The sequence below is a fragment of the Anomaloglossus baeobatrachus genome, chromosome 7 (genome assembly GCF_048569485.1).
Source record: "Anomaloglossus baeobatrachus isolate aAnoBae1 chromosome 7, aAnoBae1.hap1, whole genome shotgun sequence".
NCBI classification, from domain to species: domain Eukaryota; kingdom Metazoa; phylum Chordata; class Amphibia; order Anura; family Aromobatidae; genus Anomaloglossus; species Anomaloglossus baeobatrachus.
Window position 1 is genome coordinate 155,234,242 of NC_134359.1, and position 18,006 is coordinate 155,252,247.

At 47.2% G+C, this 18,006-nt stretch overlaps 1 protein-coding gene across 1 annotated transcript in view; it reads right to left on the reverse strand.

The window, feature by feature from the left end:
• Nucleotides 1-16,409: 16,409 nt before the first annotated feature.
• COL3A1 (collagen type III alpha 1 chain) overlaps nt 16,410-18,006 on the reverse strand; it is a 264,812-nt gene continuing 263,215 nt past the window's right edge. The window contains exon 51 of the mRNA XM_075317770.1: nt 16,410-17,478. Within this exon, the coding sequence (XP_075173885.1) occupies nt 17,332-17,478 (147 nt within the window). The 3' untranslated portion in view covers nt 16,410-17,331. The remainder of the gene's footprint in view (nt 17,479-18,006) is intronic.

The following is an 18,006-nucleotide window of genomic DNA, read 5'->3' on the forward strand; positions in this document are numbered from 1 at the left end:
GGAACCTGGTGGCGGCTTTGAGGCGAGGCCAGCTGACACATGTTCCATGCGTGGCCCATGTGCTCAACCTCGTGGTTCAGCGGTTTCTAAAGTCATACTCAGAGCTGTCTGATCTGCTGGTAAAAGTTTGCCGCCTGTCTGCACATTTTCGAAAGTCACCTACTGCTTCAGCCGGCCTTGCCGGCTTAAGACGCCGTTTGCATCTTCCGGCACACAGACTGGTGTGTGATGTCCCCACGCGTTGGAATTCAACTCTGCACAAGTTGGTCAGGATATGTGAGCAGAAGAGGGCAGTTGTTGAGTACCTGCATCACCTAAGCCGTCGGGAAATGGGTCAAACTCCACACATAACACCTGAGGAGTGGAGATGGATGTCCGACCTATGCACCATCCGCCAAAACTTTGAGGACTCCACCAAGAAGGTGAGCGGCGATGACGACATTATTAGCGTCACCATACCGCTTCTCTGCCTTCTAAAATGGTCTCTGCTCAAAAAACAACCATGATGCATTGCAGGCGGAGCGCGATGAGTTTGAGCAAGAAACAGTAGTGGGTGTGGGTGATGATAACACACAGCCCAGCCTCGTCTCATCACAACGTGCAGTGGAGGACTATGACGAGGAGGAGGATGAAGACATGGAGCAACTCTCTGGCCAAATTGAGGATATGACATGCAGTCATATCCTCGGTTCAGCGTGGCTGGCCAGAGGACAGGGTAGATGATGAGGAGGAGGAGGAGGAGGACAGCATGTTCAGTCATCGTGTTGGTCAGGATACTGAAGTGATGGCTGTTAAGAGTCTGGCACACATGGCTGACTTTATGGTAAGCTGCCTGTCTCGTGACCCTCGCGTTAAGAACATCTTGGCCGACAATCATTACTGGTTGGTAACACTGTTAGACCCACGCTAAAAGGAGAACTTTATGTCTCTTATTCCCGAGGCGGAGAGGTCAGGCAAAATGCAGCAGTTCCAGAAGGCCATAGTCACGGAAGTAGGCAAAGCATTCCCCTCACAAAACGCTAGCGGCATAGGTCAGGAATCAGTGGACAACCAAGGCGTACAGCCGAGAGGGGCACAAGTCCAATCCGCCAGAGGTAGGGGAACAGTCTTTAAGATGTGGGACAGTTTTCTCAGCCCCTCACATACCACAGCCCCTGAGGTGAGGGGTAGTGCCACAAGAAATCCTAAGTTTGGCCAGATGCTCAAGGAGTACCTTGCAGATCAAACAACTGTACTCCGACATTCCTCTGTGCCTTACAATTAATGTGTATCCAAGCTGGACACGTGGCATGAATTGGCTCTCTACGCCTTGGAAGTCCTGGCCTGCCCTGCCGCTAGCGTTTTGTCAGAGCGTGTTTTTAGTGCCGCAGGTGGAATCATTACAGATAAACGCACCCGCCTGTCAACTGTAAATGCTGACAGGCTGACTCTGATCAAGATGAACAAGGGTTGGATTTGGCCAGACTTCACCACACACACCAACAGCAAATTACAGCGGAATTTAAAGTTTGTAACGGGAATTTGCCATGTACCTCCACTCACCCATGGTAACACACTTCTGGACTTTGGCTAATCGCTGGACTGCTCCTCCTTCTCCTCATGCGCCATCATGGTGACCGTTACAATAGTTAAGCCGTTGTTTCAGGTATACCCCCAGTGGTAAATTTTTTCGCCCATTCTTTCTGAATGGGCATTACAACGACAGGAGACCCGCTCCTTTGCAATGGGAACAATGTTTTAAGGCCCTCATGCACATCTCTATCCAGGGACAATGTGGAGCCTCCAAATTTTTGGCTGCCCTGCCTAAGGGCTATACTACAATAGACCCACTTCCTTACAATGGGCACTTCATGTTTACAGGCCATCATGCACGTCTCTATCCAGGGACAATATGGAGCCTGACGCTGCCACCGACTGCCACACACATGCTGTTTTTAAATGCAAGCACGGACGCAATAAGAACCTAACTGGTTTTTAGGAGCGACAATTACTGAGAAGTCTGACACTATCAGACACTGCTGACTGACGTGTATTATACACTAGACTTGTGCGTTATATAATAGTTTGTGCAAAACGCGCACCTGTACGCTGCCACCGACAGACACGCACGGACGTAATAAGAACCTAACTGGTTTTTAGGAGCGACAATTACTGAGAAGTCTGACACTATCAGACACTGCTGACTGACGTGTATTATACACTAGACTTGTGCGTTATATAATAGTTTGTGCAAAACGCGCACCTGTACGCTGCCACCGACAGACACACACGTGCTGTTTTTAAATGCAAGCACGGACGCAATAAGAACCTAACTGGTTTTTAGGAGCGACAATTACTGAGAAGTCTGACACTATCAGACACTGCTGACTGACGTGTATTATACACTAGACTTGTGCGTTATATAATAGTTTGTGCAAAACGCGCACCTGTACGCTGCCACCGACTGCCACACACGTGCTGTTTTTAAATGCAAGCACGGACGCAATAAGAACCTAACTGGTTTTTAGGAGCGACAATTACTGAGAAGTCTGACACTATCAGACACTGCTGACTGACGTGTATTATACACTAGACTTGTGCGTTATATAATAGTTTGTGCAAAACGCGCACCTGTACGCTGCCACCGACAGACACACACGTGCTGTTTTTAAATGCAAGCACGGACGCAATAAGAACCTAACTGGTTTTTAGGAGCGACAATTACTGAGAAGTCTGACACTATCAGACACTGCTGACTGACGTGTATTATACACTAGACTTGTGCGTTATATAATAGTTTGTGCAAAACGCGCACCTGTACGCTGCCACCGACAGACACACACGTGCTGTTTTTAAATGCAAGCACGGACGCAATAAGAACCTAACTGGTTTTTAGGAGCGACAATTACTGAGAAGTCTGACACTATCAGACACTGCTGACTGACGTGTATTATACACTAGACTTGTGCGTTATATAATAGTTTGTGCAAAACGCGCACCTGTACGCTGCCACCGACTGCCACACACGTGCTGTTTTTAAATGCAAGCACGGACGCAATAAGAACCTAACTGGTTTTTAGGAGCGACAATTACTGAGAAGTCTGACACTATCAGACACTGCTGACTGACGTGTATTATACACTAGACTTGTGCGTTATATAATAGTTTGTGCAAAACGCGCACCTGTACGCTGCCACCGACAGACACACACGTGCTGTTTTTAAATGCAAGCACGGACGCAATAAGAACCTAACTGGTTTTTAGGAGCGACAATTACTGAGAAGTCTGACACTATCAGACACTGCTGACTGACGTGTATTATATACTAGACTTGTGCGTTATATAATAGTTTGTGCAAAACGCGCACCTGTACGCTGCCACCGACAGACACACACGTGCTGTTTTTAAATGCAAGCACGGACGCAATAAGAACCGAACTGGTTTTTAGGAGCGACAATTACTGAGAAGTCTGACACTATCAGACACTGCTGACTGACGTGTATTATACACTAGACTTGTGCGTTATATAATAGTTTGTGCAAAACGCGCACCTGTACGCTGCCACCGACTGCCACACACGTGCTGTTTTTAAATGCAAGCACGGACGCAATAAGAACCTAACTGGTTTTTAGGAGTGACAATTACTGAGAAGTCTGACACTATCAGACACTGCTGACTGACGTGTATTATACACTAGACTTGTGCGTTATATAATAGTTTGTGCAAAACGCGCACCTGTACGCTGCCACCGACAGACACACACGTGCTGTTTTTAAATGCAAGCACGGACGCAATAAGAACCTAACTGGTTTTTAGGAGCGACAATTACTGAGAAGTCTGACACTATCAGACACTGCTGACTGACGTGTATTATACACTAGACTTGTGCGTTATATAATAGTTTGTGCAAAACGCGCACCTGTACGCTGCCACCGACTGCCACACACGTGCTGTTTTTAAATGCAAGCACGGACGCAATAAGAACCTAACTGGTTTTTAGGAGCGACAATTACTGAGAAGTCTGACACTATCAGACACTGCTGACTGACGTGTATTATACACTAGACTTGTGCGTTATATAATAGTTTGTGCAAAACGCGCACCTGTACGCTGCCACCGACTGCCACACACGTGCTGTTTTTAAATGCAAGCACGGACGCAATAAGAACCTAACTGGTTTTTAGGAGCGACAATTACTGAGAAGTCTGACACTATCAGACACTGCTGACTGACGTGTATTATACACTAGACTTGTGCGTTATATAATAGTTTGTGCAAAACGCGCACCTGTACGCTGCCACTGACTGCCACACACGTGCTGTTTTTAAATGCAAGCACGGACGCAATAAGAACCTAACTGGTTTTTAGGAGCGACAATTACTGAGAAGTCTGACACTATCAGACACTGCTGACTGACGTGTATTATACACTAGACTTGTGCGTTATATAATAGTTTGTGCAAAACGCGCACCTGTACCCTGCCACCGACTGCCACACACGTGCTGTTTTTAAATGCAAGCACGGACGCAATAAGAACCTAACTGGTTTTTAGGAGCGACAATTACTGAGAAGTCTGACACTATCAGACACTGCTGACTGACGTGTATTATACACTAGACTTGTGCGTTATATAATAGTTTGTGCAAAACGCGCACCTGTACCCTGCCACCGACTGCCACACACGTGCTGTTTTTAAATGCAAGCACGGACGCAATAAGAACCTAACTGGTTTTTAGGAGCGACAATTACTGAGAAGTCTGACACTATCTGGACTGTTTTAGACTGTGTACACCAGCCCCAGATATGATGAAGGCTGGTATACGGTCACCACTAGGAATGGCTATATACCCTGCCTGCCTGCCTGCCTGCCTGTATACTGCTACAATAGTCCTGACAAGGACTCTTCTGGTCACTAGCCTGTATTCCGACCTGGCTATACCCTGCCTGTATATAGCAACAATAGTCCTGAGAAGGACTCTGCTACTGTACTCCGACCTGGCTATACCCTGCCTGCCTGTATACAACTAGAATAGTCCTGAGAATGACTTTTGGTCACACTGTTTGCAGCCCTGCAACTGAAAAAGCTATAAAGGGCCGCAAAGCTTTCCCTGAATCAGCGACACTCTCCCTGCACTGACTGTCTGGATAGCTGTGAGCAGAGCACAGCGCGCCGGCCGGTATAAAGGCTCGGTCACGCTGTGCAGGCCGGCCAATCACTGCAATTCCACAACTAACAGGGCTGTGGCATTGCAGTGGTCTGCCAGCCAATCCCTGCATGAGGGCTGGCTCTCAAAAGAGCGCCAACATGCAGAAATGAAGACCACGAGTACAGCACGAGTATCGCGAGATTACTCGGTCCCCGCCGAGCAGCCCGAGTACAGCGATACTCGTGCGAGTACCGAGTAGTGACAAGCATGCTCGCTCATCACTATTTATGATGTAAATACTGTTCTGGCTTTTGCTTGCTACATACATCTTAAGGCCCTGTCACACACAGAGATAAATCTGCGGCAGATCTGTGGTTGCAGTAAAATTGTGGACAATCAGTGCCAGGTTTGTGGCTGTGTACAAATGGAACAATATGTCCATGATTTCACTGCAACCACAGATCTGCCAAAGATTTATCTCTGTGTGTGGCAGGGCCTTTACTGTAAATGGTTTATAAACTATTCATTTTTTCTATTTTTCATTAACTATTACTGCACAGGATGTCATCTCTGCTTTTTACTTCTCCTTTCTCTGTTTTTAATTGTGCTTTATTTTCTGATAAAATAATAAATATATTTTGTATCCTCTATTTTTCTAGAGTTTTTTCATTTTATAGGCTTTATCTATTGAATATAGGAAACCTCTTAATTCAATTTACTGACTGATTTTGGTTGGCTTGTTACAGGGCCAGTCCAAAGCATCCGTGTTGCTTTGTTGGACTGTTTGTTGTCTGTGCCAATTGTTGCCACTTTTCCAGTTGTCTGACCTTCATTTTTGGAAATGTGGAGACTCCAAGCAGGGTCTCCAAATTGTCTTCTTAATGTAGTGCCAGGGTTCTGGGAGCAAGAGGCCTAAGCCTGTCACTCATTCATCTCTTGATTTTTAAAATAAAAAAATGCCATCCCACATCCTGTGTGTTGCATGTACCATACTTCGCTACTGTGCAAACACATTATAGGAAAATGGGGGGGTAATTGAATCCACAGCCCTCCTGTCTGCCTGAAAGTTTATTATTCTCAAGACTCCAAGATGGGACTTCAAATACGCCTGTCCCTAATGCATCTCTTGATTTTTTAAATTAAAATGCCAGCCCACATCCCGTGTGTTGCATGGACCATATTTTCCTGCTGTGCAAACACACTGTGGGGAAATGGGGGCAATTGATGCCCTGTCCTGCTGTCTGTGTGAAATGTTTTTAAATATCAAGACTCCAAGATGGGTCTCCAAGTTGTGTCTTATCTGTACTGGCAGGGGTATGACACAACTTGGAGACCCATCTTGGAGTCTTGATATTTAAAATTTTTTTCACACAAACATTTCTACACCTGTCTCTCATCTACCTCTATATTTCTTACCTCAATAGTCTAGGAAGCTAATGGCTATGTCAAAACAGTGGTGCTGCACTGTAAAACATTTTTGTTGTTTTGGATGCTTTTCGACACCCCTAAGGCTATGTGCGCACTGGGAAATGAAATTTCCTTGCGTAAATTCCGCATGCTCTCAAAGATTACCGCACCCGCGGTAAAAAACCGCGGGAAACCGCACCCAAAAACCGCATGCGGTTTGCCGCGGTTTGCTGCGGTTTTACCGCAGTATTGTTTGCGGTATTGCCGCGGTTTTGCCGCGTGCGGGTTGGGATGTGCTTTATTGCATTCAATGCAATAAAGCACATTGAAGAAAAAAAAAATACATTTAATTCTGATAGTAGATAGACAGAAGAATAGATACAGGGATAGATAGATAGACAGACAGATAGATAGAGGGATAGATAGAGGACAGATCGCTGCATTTCCCACGGTCGGCAGTGAGTTCACATTACCGGCCGTGGGAAATGACAGGTAATTACCTCTGCTGTCTGCTGCTTTCATTCAGCGCTGTGTCTGTGACAGTCGCGGCTGGATGTGAGCAGCGCAGGACGTCGGACCTGTGGATTACGCCGGAGCTTTGTTTCGGGGGGGTTAATAAAATGGTGAACGAGGCTTGTTGGTTTTATTTAAAATAAAGGATTTTTCGGTGTGTGTGTTTTTTTCACTTTACTTACGGGTTGATCATGTCAGCTGTCACATAGACGCTGCCATGATCAAGCCTGGAGTTAATGGCGGTGGTCCCCCACCATCATTAACCCCTTGTATTACCTTGCCACCACTGCTACACGGTGGCAAGAAGAGCCGAGGACACTCCGGTAGTGCCGCATAATGCATGCGACAGTGCCGGGGCAGCTGCGGCTGATATTCTCGGCTGCGGGAGGGGGAGTGAGGCGGGGGACATTAACCCTGCCCCTCTCCCTCCCCAGCCTGAGAATACCGGGCCGCCGCTGTGTGCTTACCTCGGCTGGACGGTAAATATGCAGCGGAGCCCACGTTCTTTGTTTTCTATATTTCCGTTTTCTTTCTATGTGTGTTCTATGTGTCTGTGTCTGTGTGTTCTATGTCTGTGTGTGTGTTCTGTGTGTGTGATGTGTTTGTGTTTACTCTCTGCACGGCTTCCTCTGCCTGTAATGACATCACTTCCCTGCAAAACCGCAGACAGGCGATGTACATTACCGGAGGTAAACCGCGAAATATCGCAGGGAATAACGCAGGAAAACGCAGTGAACCGCACAGAATTTGCTGCCTGCGTTATTCCCTGCGGGATTTCATGATTAACATTGGAGTCAATGGAGTGAAATCCCGCAGCGATGTGCGGAAAAGAAGTGACATGCACTTGTTTTTGCTGCGGGATTCCCGCAGCAAAACATGCAGCTGTCAAAATCCGCCCAGTGCGCACAGGATTTTTTTTCTCCATAGGATTTGCTGGTGATTCACTGCAGAAATGTTATGAACATTTTCTGCAGCGAAACATGCAGCAAATCCACGGAAAATCCGCGGCAAAATCCGGTAAGTGCGCACATAGCCTAAAGGTGTTTTCTCCACATTAGGTTTGTCCTCCTATTAAATCTAAAGAGGTTCGAAAAGTTTCGACAAACGGTTTGGTGAACGTAGCATTTGTTCGGTAACACTTGGTATACTGAACTTTAAAAGTTTCACTCATCTCTACTCCTCGCCCTGAGAGTCACCCTCCTCCTTTTTCTGCCCTAACAGCTCAGTACTGTATGTGTACTCTTCAGATCTCATTATGATCACCTCAACCCTGGATTCTGCTTGGATCCTACTTCGTTCATCGCCGGTTCTAAGTGACAAATATTTTGGCCATTGGTGCAGATGCTTTCTTCCTCTTGGCCCTGTGAATCTGTGAAGCAGACCTCTAATGCCCATTTGTGGTTCCTCACAGTCAGTTTGGTGGGTGGAGATCTGTGACACAGGGGAAAATAAGGGTAATTTGTGTGCCACCTCTAAGGACTGTACTGTGTGTGATGTTGAGATGGAAGAAGAGGAGGAGAGACAACTTAATGCAGCTTATGTGACGCCCTGGGCAAGCCAGGGGTCACAGGTCATGACACCACCACACACCCCACATTCCATGCAGGAACACCAAGGTCAGAACACAAAACCCTTGTTGCCTTCCTCCAGGGGCTGATGTCCACACCAGGGGGTGGGCCAGGCGGTTGGCTCCGCCCACCGAGGAGTTCACAGCCCTGGAGGCGGGAAAAACCAGGAGATGAGTTGCAGTTGAGTTAGAGAGTAGAAGTGAAGTGGTAGAGGAGCAAGAGAAAGGAGTGAAAGTAGTGAAAGAGGAAAAGTGACAGCTAAGAACCTGAAGTTGGTCCGGGTGTGTGCCCCGGACTGAGACAGCAAGGTTGGCAGACGGCGGTGACCGTTTGCAGGAGAGGCTGATCGGAGGTTGCCGAAAGGACCGTGGACGGGTGGTGGCCCGGCGGTACCGGAGCGGTATACGAAGAGAAGCCAGCACCATTGGCAGGGGCCTTTCGGATCCCAGCAAGGCTAGGAGTCGCCGTGAAATTTGCCAAATCCGTCAGTGAAGGAGACCTACTGGGTCTCCAAACAACTAAGTCCCGATTGAAGGCAACCGTCCAACTATATTGGAGAGACACCGCCACCACCAGGGCACCAGTTTCTCAGGGCCAGCGCCTGCGGGCAAGAGAGGGGCTCCTCCGGCTCATATCCAAGCTGGGAAGCGGCTTACCGGTGGGAATCCATCGCTACCAACAACCCTATTTAGGTGCAGGAAAGAGACAGTCACCGCTAACTTGCAGGGAACATCAACACCGCAGCCGTCCAAGGGAACCGTCCAACCAGCCGCTTGTTTACCGTGAACTGTGTCATCATCCTTGGGCTGAGTGAGTACCTCCGTGCCGTGCGGCACAGCGCTGCCCCTGCCCCCCTGCACCCTAACAGGCCCCATAACCCGCCTGTCAATCATCCTAACTCTCCATCATCGGGCCCCGGGACCACCAACCCCCTACCCACGGAGGGGAGGGCCAACATCTAGCTGCTCCATACCATCACTCCCGGGATCCCCATACAGAGCAGCGGTGGTGTCCACACAATCACCACAACCGTGGGTGGAGTCACGGACAATAAATCCCCTAAACCAAACCCCTTTTCACTCACGGGCGAGGAGTGCCGCTCGAGTCCCCGGGATCCGGCACATCGCTCGAGCCACCGAGCAGCAGAGGCCGCAGCAGCAGCGGCGGCCGGACCCGAGCAGAAGGGAGAGTGCGGCGTCCCCTCCTCCGCCCGCGACAACTTGGCGTCACGAACAGGATCCTTACCGCTCTGCCGTTGGGTAGAGGTGCGCCTTGTTACCGCCGGAGGTGTCCGGCCAGAAAATTTCAGAAACCGCCATCTTTGGCGCGAAAAGTACCAGCTCGAGCGTCTTCTCGAGTAGTGGAGGCGCGAAGGCCAAAACCCCACCCAGATAGAGGAGGAGCCGGAAAAAGGCTAAGGGGGACGAAATGGCGACTGGACGCATGTAGCCGCGGCTATAAAAGCAGGAACGTCATGACTCTGCAGCGATATTGGGTTCTTGGAAGACCTCGTCACCAAGATGCATAACCCAACTCCCAACGAGGAAGCCCCCGCGCCCGGCACAGCGACGTGGTTGAGGGACCGGACCGTCCCGCTGAGTAACCGTCTGCAGGCCCACATGCAACTCCTCCTGGAGGAGTGGGAGACCGACATGGCGGACGTGGTGGCTGCTATGCGGCGACGCGAGGTGGAAGAGGATTTGGAGGAGCGGATAAGAGACCCACGCCTCTGTATTCCCGAGGGATCGGCCATTGAAGCTGAGGAGCCCGGCCTGCCTCCGCTCACCCTGCCTCTCACCCCGCTACCCGTGTTAGCTGCTGCCGCTCCGCCACTAGGCCCGCTACCTGCCCAACTGGTAGCGGTACCCTGCCAATCCGCCCCGGCGGACCAACTGGCTGCAGACGCTCAGGACGTCCCCGAATCGCTCCCGGGGAAACCGCTAGGACTGTGGCCACTTAATAGAAATGTGCCAGAAGTCCCGGCGGTGATTGCGCCAGACCCCGAGCCCGGGACCGTAGCATGGATGAAGGCCCGGGTGATTGCGTTCCACCAACGCCAACAGGATCAGCTCTTCCGGATGATGGAGCAGTGGACCAACGAGGTGGAAGTGCTGATTGCAACTGCCCCGATGTACGGGAGGGGAACAGATGTAACTGAGTCGAATGGTGACCCACGTCCCTATGTCCTCCCTGGACCGGCCGCTGTGGCTGAGGGGCCCGGCCTAGTCTCGACCTGTGCATCACCCTTGCCGTTCCTTATGGGGCGCCTCAGTGTAAACTCGCCTGACCTGCTGCCCCGTGCTACTGCAGAGGGATCTGATGTGCTGGATGCTGGAGGCCAGGAATGAGTTTGAGGGGGCAAGTGAGCATCCCCGCTATGAAGGAGACCCAGTGGTTTTCTACACCCCGCGCACCGGTGGAAATGGATACCGGGCACCCCTGTCACAGCAGGCATGTCAGTGCATGTTTGATATGCTGGTGGCGGAGGATGGATCCGCCTCAGCTGAAGAATCAGAGTAAGGCAGCGGAGCACCGTTGCACAGTCCCCGTTGGGACCACCAGTGTGTGTGTTTAAAGTTAAAAGTTTTGAAGGAGAAAAATGAAAATGAAAGTAAATGATTACCGAACAGTAACCTGATTGTCAGAACCGTGATTTGAACCGGCCGTTGCCGGCACCATTGTCCCCGTGGGGACCATCCACAGTTTATGCATAGGAACTCCTATGAACAGGCCTGAGAACTTGCAGGGCAACCACAAACATTAGTGGCATGTAAATAAAATATGTTTGTTGCAGCACCGTTACCGCCTCCGGAGAGGCAGATTGGAGGGAGGGCCCGCAGTGGAGCAGGCTGGGGCCCAGCCACTACCAGAATTGGTGGCTACCCTCTGGAGGGGAAGGACAGATCCCGCTCGGGTAATTTGGTTCAGGACTGGGGTCAAGGGGTGCTGCCTGTTTTCTTAGAGGCAGCATCAGGGCCAGGTTACTTGGGTGGGAGAGAGCGGCAGCAGCAACCGTTTAAAATGTTACCGTAACGTTTAAGAAAAAGTGCCTCCCATTGTGGGATGAAGTTATTATACTTGTTTATGTTTTTATCTTTTTCCAGAAAAAATAAAACCGGTGTTGGACGGGCAGCCCGAGGACGGTCTGCGTTTTGCTAAGGGGGAATGTGACGCCCTGGGCAAGCCAGGGGTCACAGGTCATGACTCCACCACACACCCTACATTCCCTGCAGGAACACCAAGGTCAGAACACAAAACCCTTGTTGCCTTCCTCCAGGGGCTGATGTCCACACCAGGGGGTGGGCCAGGCGGTTGGCTCCGCCCACCAAGGAGTTCACAGCCCTGGAGGCGGAAAAAAACAGGAGATGAGTTGCAGTTGAGTTAGAGAGTAGAAGTGAAGTGGTAGAGGAGCAAGAGAAAGGAGTGAAAGTAGTGAAAGAGGATAATTGACAGCTAAGAACCTGAAGTTGGTCCGGGTGTGTGCCCCGGACTGAGACAGCAAGGTTGGCAGACGGCGGTGACCGTTTGCAGGAGAGGCTGATCGGAGGTTGCCGAAAGGACCGTGGACGGGTGGTGGCCCGGCGGTACCGGAGCGGTATACGAAGAGAAGCCAGCACCATTGGCAGGGGCCTTTCGGATCCCGGCAAGGCTAGGAGTCGCCGTGAAATTTGCCAAATCCGTCAGTGAAGGAGACCTCCTGGGTCTCCAAACAACTAAGTCCCGATTGAAGGCAACCGTCCAACCATATTGGAGAGACACCGCCACCGCCAGGGCACCAGTTTCTCAGGGCCAGCGCCTGCGGGCAAGAGAGGGGCTCCTCCGGCTCATATCCAAGCTGGGGAGCGGGTTACCGGTGGGAATCCATCGCTACCAACAACCGTATTTAGGTGCAGGAAAGAGACAGTCACCGCTAACTTGCAGGGAACATCAACACTGCAGCCGTCCGAGGGAACCGTCCAACCAGCCGCTTGTTTACCGTGAACTGTGTCATCATCCTTGGGCTGAGTGAGTACCTCCGTGACGTGCGGCACAGCGCTGCCCCTGCGCCCCTGCACCCCAACAGGCCCCATAACCCGCCTGTCAACCATCCTAACTCTCCATCATCGGGCCCCGGGACCACCAACCCCCTACCCACGGAGGGGAGGGCCAACATCTAGCTGCTCCATACCATCACTCCCGGGATCCCCATACAGAGCAGCGGTGGTGTCCACACAATCACCACAACCGTGGGTGGCGTCACGGACAATAAATCCCCTAAACCAAACCCCTTTTTACTCACGGGCGAGGAGCGCCGCTCGAGTCCCCGGGATCTGGCACATCGCTCGAGCCACCGAGCAGCAGAGGCCGCAGCAGCAGCGGCGGCCGGACCCGAGCAGAAGGGAGAGCGCGGCGTCCCCTCCTCCGCCCGCGACACTTATTTATGTAATGAAGACAATTTCTTGAAAAAAAAATGTTGTCTTTCAGTGTACACTGCCGATTTATCTGGTTTTTTTTTATGCAGAAGATACGATTGTATACGGTTTGAATGTTTTGATCTCCTACAGATCATTATTATAAATGTCCATACAAAATGTATTTCTTTTCACAGTTATGTTATCTGAATTATCTACCAGGGCAGTCACCACTTGTTTACCCTATTACATCCCTTGTCTAAGAATTGTAAACTTTGCTTATGGGCAAATGGTTACCATTATTCCACCTACTGCTTTTAGCTGGTCTTCAGCTGTCACACCCCACACAATATTTGGATTTTTTGGTGACCTTCATGATACTGGCCTCATGTTTGATGTACCCTTCATTTTAGCGCTGTAAGATTCCTAGACTCACGTTGATTGGGTCTACTTGTTGTGCATTGCCTGTAGCAGGAGGGCTCCCAGATTGGCAGGCATGCAGCTATTTCACTCATCCACCTCACTTACTATCCTTTAAATGGGTTTAGCAGTCTATGTAGCTAATATATTTAATATTGCTGGCATCTGACAGGGGCTGAGTAGAAAAGCAGTTTCAGCTGTTCCATGATGTATGAGGGCTCTCAGCACAGCAGGCCTAAACTGGTCACTCACCAACCCATATCTTAATTTTATCTTGAAAGCTGTAAATTCTGGGCCAGTTCTTCTGTGATGGATGTCCCATGCCTGATAGCTGTGCAAAGACACTATGAGTACTCTGGGGCAATTGATGAAACTGTCCTGGTGTCTGCCCCTAAATTTTAGAAATGTGGAGACTCTAAGTTGGGTCTACAAGTTGTGTATTCTCTGTAGTGGCAGGGGTCTCAGAGCAACAGGCCTACTTCTGTCACTCATCCACTACTTCATTTGAAAGCTGTAAATTCTGGGCCAGACCCTATCTGGTGCATGGCCCATACCTCACTGCTGCGCAAAACACTGTGGGTACTCTGGGGCTATTGATTAAACTGTCCAGTTGTCTGCCTCTAATTTTTTGAAATGTGGAAACTCCAAGTTGGGTCTCCAAGTTGGGTCTTGTTTGTAGTGGCATGGGTCTCAGGGGAACAGGCCTACTCCTGTCACTCATCCATTTTGTCATTTGAAAGCTGTTAATTAATAATCTTTATTTCTATAGCGCCAGCATATTCCGCAGCTTTGACATATATCAGACCAGACAGGGTCTTGGGCAGAATTGTACAGTAATGACAGTATCCAATATGCCTACAGCAATACCATGGTTGGCAAATGATCCCTGCATGTTTAGTGACTGAAAGACAGCCACGAAACATGCGGGGCAGGAAATCGAGCATTGCACTCCAACACTAGTGATACTCTATCGAACATCCAGCGTGACTGAGCACCTGACAAGAGAAGGATGGGTGCACCGCCAACAATAATCAATTGTATATAACAACGGGTGCTCACCCGTGCAGAAAGAGAGCAACAATGAAAAACGAGGAAAAGTACCGCACAAAATGGGGAGCACAACCAATATATTATATATTAAAAGGCAACCTTTATTTGTAGCAATGAGTAGCAATCAGCATGACTGAGCACCTGATGCTAGATTGAGTATCAAACAGTGGCGAGCATGCTCACCCCTCACTAGTAGTGAACATTTTAGAACAGTTTGCATATATGTGTATAGTGACAGTACAATATACGTACTACGTATAGGCATCCTGCAGATCTTGACATTTTTTGATCTATCACTTTTGGATGTGTATTTGTATTTTCCTTTTGTGTTTTATCCCAGTGAAATTTTAATAGAAATATTAAAATGCATATGAGTAAATATATGTATTTATCTGCATTTATCTGCATATTTACATAACTATAGGAAGGTAAAATTATAGACCATATGTATACATTTATATATAATAACAAATACAATAAATGTATTATACGCACATGGCGGTGCTGGGGCAGATCACTGACAGAGAATGAGTGTGCAGTGGCGGTGCAGAGTGCCGCGCTGTGGCAGATTACTGACAGTCAATGAGTGCGCAGAGGGTGGGGCTGGGGAAGAATACCTACAGCCAATAAGTTTGTAGTGGGCAGGCAGAAGGCGGGGCCAGCTCTGGCTATGAGATTAATGATAAAGCCTATGTAGCTGCTATGTTTTGTAAAACCGCAGGTAAACAATGTGACTGCAAGGAATGTAGTGAAGTTCAGGAGCAATGAGAGGTAGCAATGAGTACATAACACATGACAGGCTCACCATTTAACCACCTGAATTCAAAAGGTCCACACACATCCTGCAAAAATGGATAAAATGTGCCATACCTGTTTGTGGGTTTTTTAACTTATTCAGTGTAGGGACTCGCAAGTGTGAGAATCCTTGACGAACGGATTGCGAGCTTACATATTTTGGGCGAAAATATAAACTAATATCTCACTATTTGAGGTATGGCACATTTTATCCATTTTTGCAGGATGTGTGTGGACCTTTTGAATTCAGGTGGTTAAATGGTGAGCCTGTCATGTGTTATGTACTCATAGTGCTAACTGACCCGCCTGGACCTGGTGTTGTGCGTCATTTATAGGCCATTATTCAGACACTGTGCGTCTCGTGTATCCGTGCGAGATGCACCTATATAGTGCTGTTTAGCCCGCCTGACCTGGGTTTCTGGCATCATTTATAGGTCACAGTTCAGACACTGTGCATTTCACTCATTATATGATGGGTTCCCAGTGCAAGCCTTATTAGTGTGCATGTCTTATGCTAAGCAGCCGCCCCTCCCCCCTAGTGTGGAGGTTGAGTGGCTGTGACATCAGCATCTTGCACCTCGGCTGCAGCCATCTTGATGAGGAAGGCTCACCACATTCTGTGTGTGCACATATCATTTGTCTTGGCTTCTTTTTGGTGTTTTTTTGATACAGTTCTTTGTGGTTTTTTTAATACATTACACCTTTACCATGATGCTCGGTAGTATTTGAGTTTGAACTAGTGTCTCAAAGCAAACTTATTTGGAGACATATTTAAGAGTAAGCTTGAACTTGAACTACAGGTCAACATATGGGGGATGGCTTTTGTTAGGGAAGCAACCATGTCTTACTCAAGAAGTGGGTACACATGCATCCAATCAACACTGACCTATCATAAGGCTAACAAAGATCACAGTGCAATTATTACACTATATACTATGTATGTATGTACACTCGTATATATATCTATATATATATATACATACATATATCCATACATATACATATATATATATATATATATATATATATATAAACATATATATATATATATATATAATTTCGTGATATTGTAATTATGTGCTTATTTGCTAGCACATAAGAGGAACATTCAACAATAAAACAGGTCCAAAGTACGTGAATGAGTTTGTACATCATTTTATTATGAGTCGCTTTACACAACAACCATAAAGAAAAGTTTACAAAGATGGTTACTGTCTGCCAACTGTATTGTAGAATTACACCAGCATATCAACATTGCTGACTAACATTGATGAATGTCACATGCCATTGACACGGCAATCATTTTAAACAGAAGACAAACATTTTTCGTTTGTTGCAAACCTTTTTTCTTCCCTGGTTCAGTTACTGCGTTCAGTCAATACTTCACACAAAGATTCTCAGTGGAAAGATGTTAGCATTTAGCACCATAATGTCCGATTTCAAACTTCCCTTTTATTTTAGTGGTCTTGGCCAGCAATGACAGAAAAATAGAAAAATATAGACAGCACCTAGCAAAACTGAATTTCTTTATCAGTTCTGGACAATAGATCTTATACAAAATAGTATTTGTGCATGACAAGCTGTTTCAGAAGCCAATGAAAAAGAGACTGTGTTGATTCTCAGCCGGGTCTAGCATGCTGTTATTCTTATTGATCAAACTCACCCCACATTCTGCCCATGATGAGGTAGATGAAACATGGAAGTTCTTTCTGTATCCTATGAACTTCATCTTGGTTAGAAAGCTGGGTGGAGTTTGATGTTTGTATTGATCAGTGCTTGGTTTGCCACAAATTAAAAAAATACACAGTGTTCTTGAATTTTTTTCATTTTGATATTTTATAGCACCATTCAGAGGTCTTCAAAATATGTTTTTTTGTAGAAAAAAATATAGCAAAGCATTTAGTTTGTGTTATTGCAAAAATATTTAGTGCCTCTCCACCAAATCATCCCTGTTTTCCACAATGTGTGGAAAATAAATTACTATTTTGGTGACACAATTATAATAGGGACAAAAAACGGAGTGCTAATTGCTGTGGTTTAAAATTAAGTAATACCCTAAATTTACAAGAAGCATACTGGTCCCACTTCAACACCAAATTCTTGATCTGGTCCTCCGATATCCAATGGTGCAATATCTATAATAGGCAATCTCATAGTCTTGCGCGTCCTGTACTCGAAAACTGTTTTACCCCAGTCTCCTGTGTGTCTCTATAAAGAAATAAAAGAGTTAAAAGTTAAAGTAGGATTAACCAAGGAATAATTCATTAAAATGCTTTAAAATGGCACAAAAATATAACTATTAAGTTAACAAAGTTACTGCATAGGTTTTGTAGGTACTTTGTACATTTAAAGAGGCTCAGGCACCACATTTCACAATACAAACTGCTTTCATTATTAAGAACGGTAAATGTCTTACACCTGACAAAGTTGTGTGCTTACTTTGAAAATATATGTTATAGTGGCTGTATAATTATTTAGTAAAACTCTCCTGCCTGATATGTAAATTAATCATTTATAAGTCCATCTTTACTATCTCTCTAGTTGGAATAAAAAAAAAATTCTTATTCTCAAAATAGGGGGAAACAATTTGTAGAGCTATACTTTATAATGCATGTAATTTGTTTTGCGGATTTAAAATATACAGTCATGGCCAAAAGTGTTGGCACCCTTGAAATTGTTACAGAAAATTAAATATTTCTATCAGAAAACTATTGCAATTACACATTTTGTTATTCA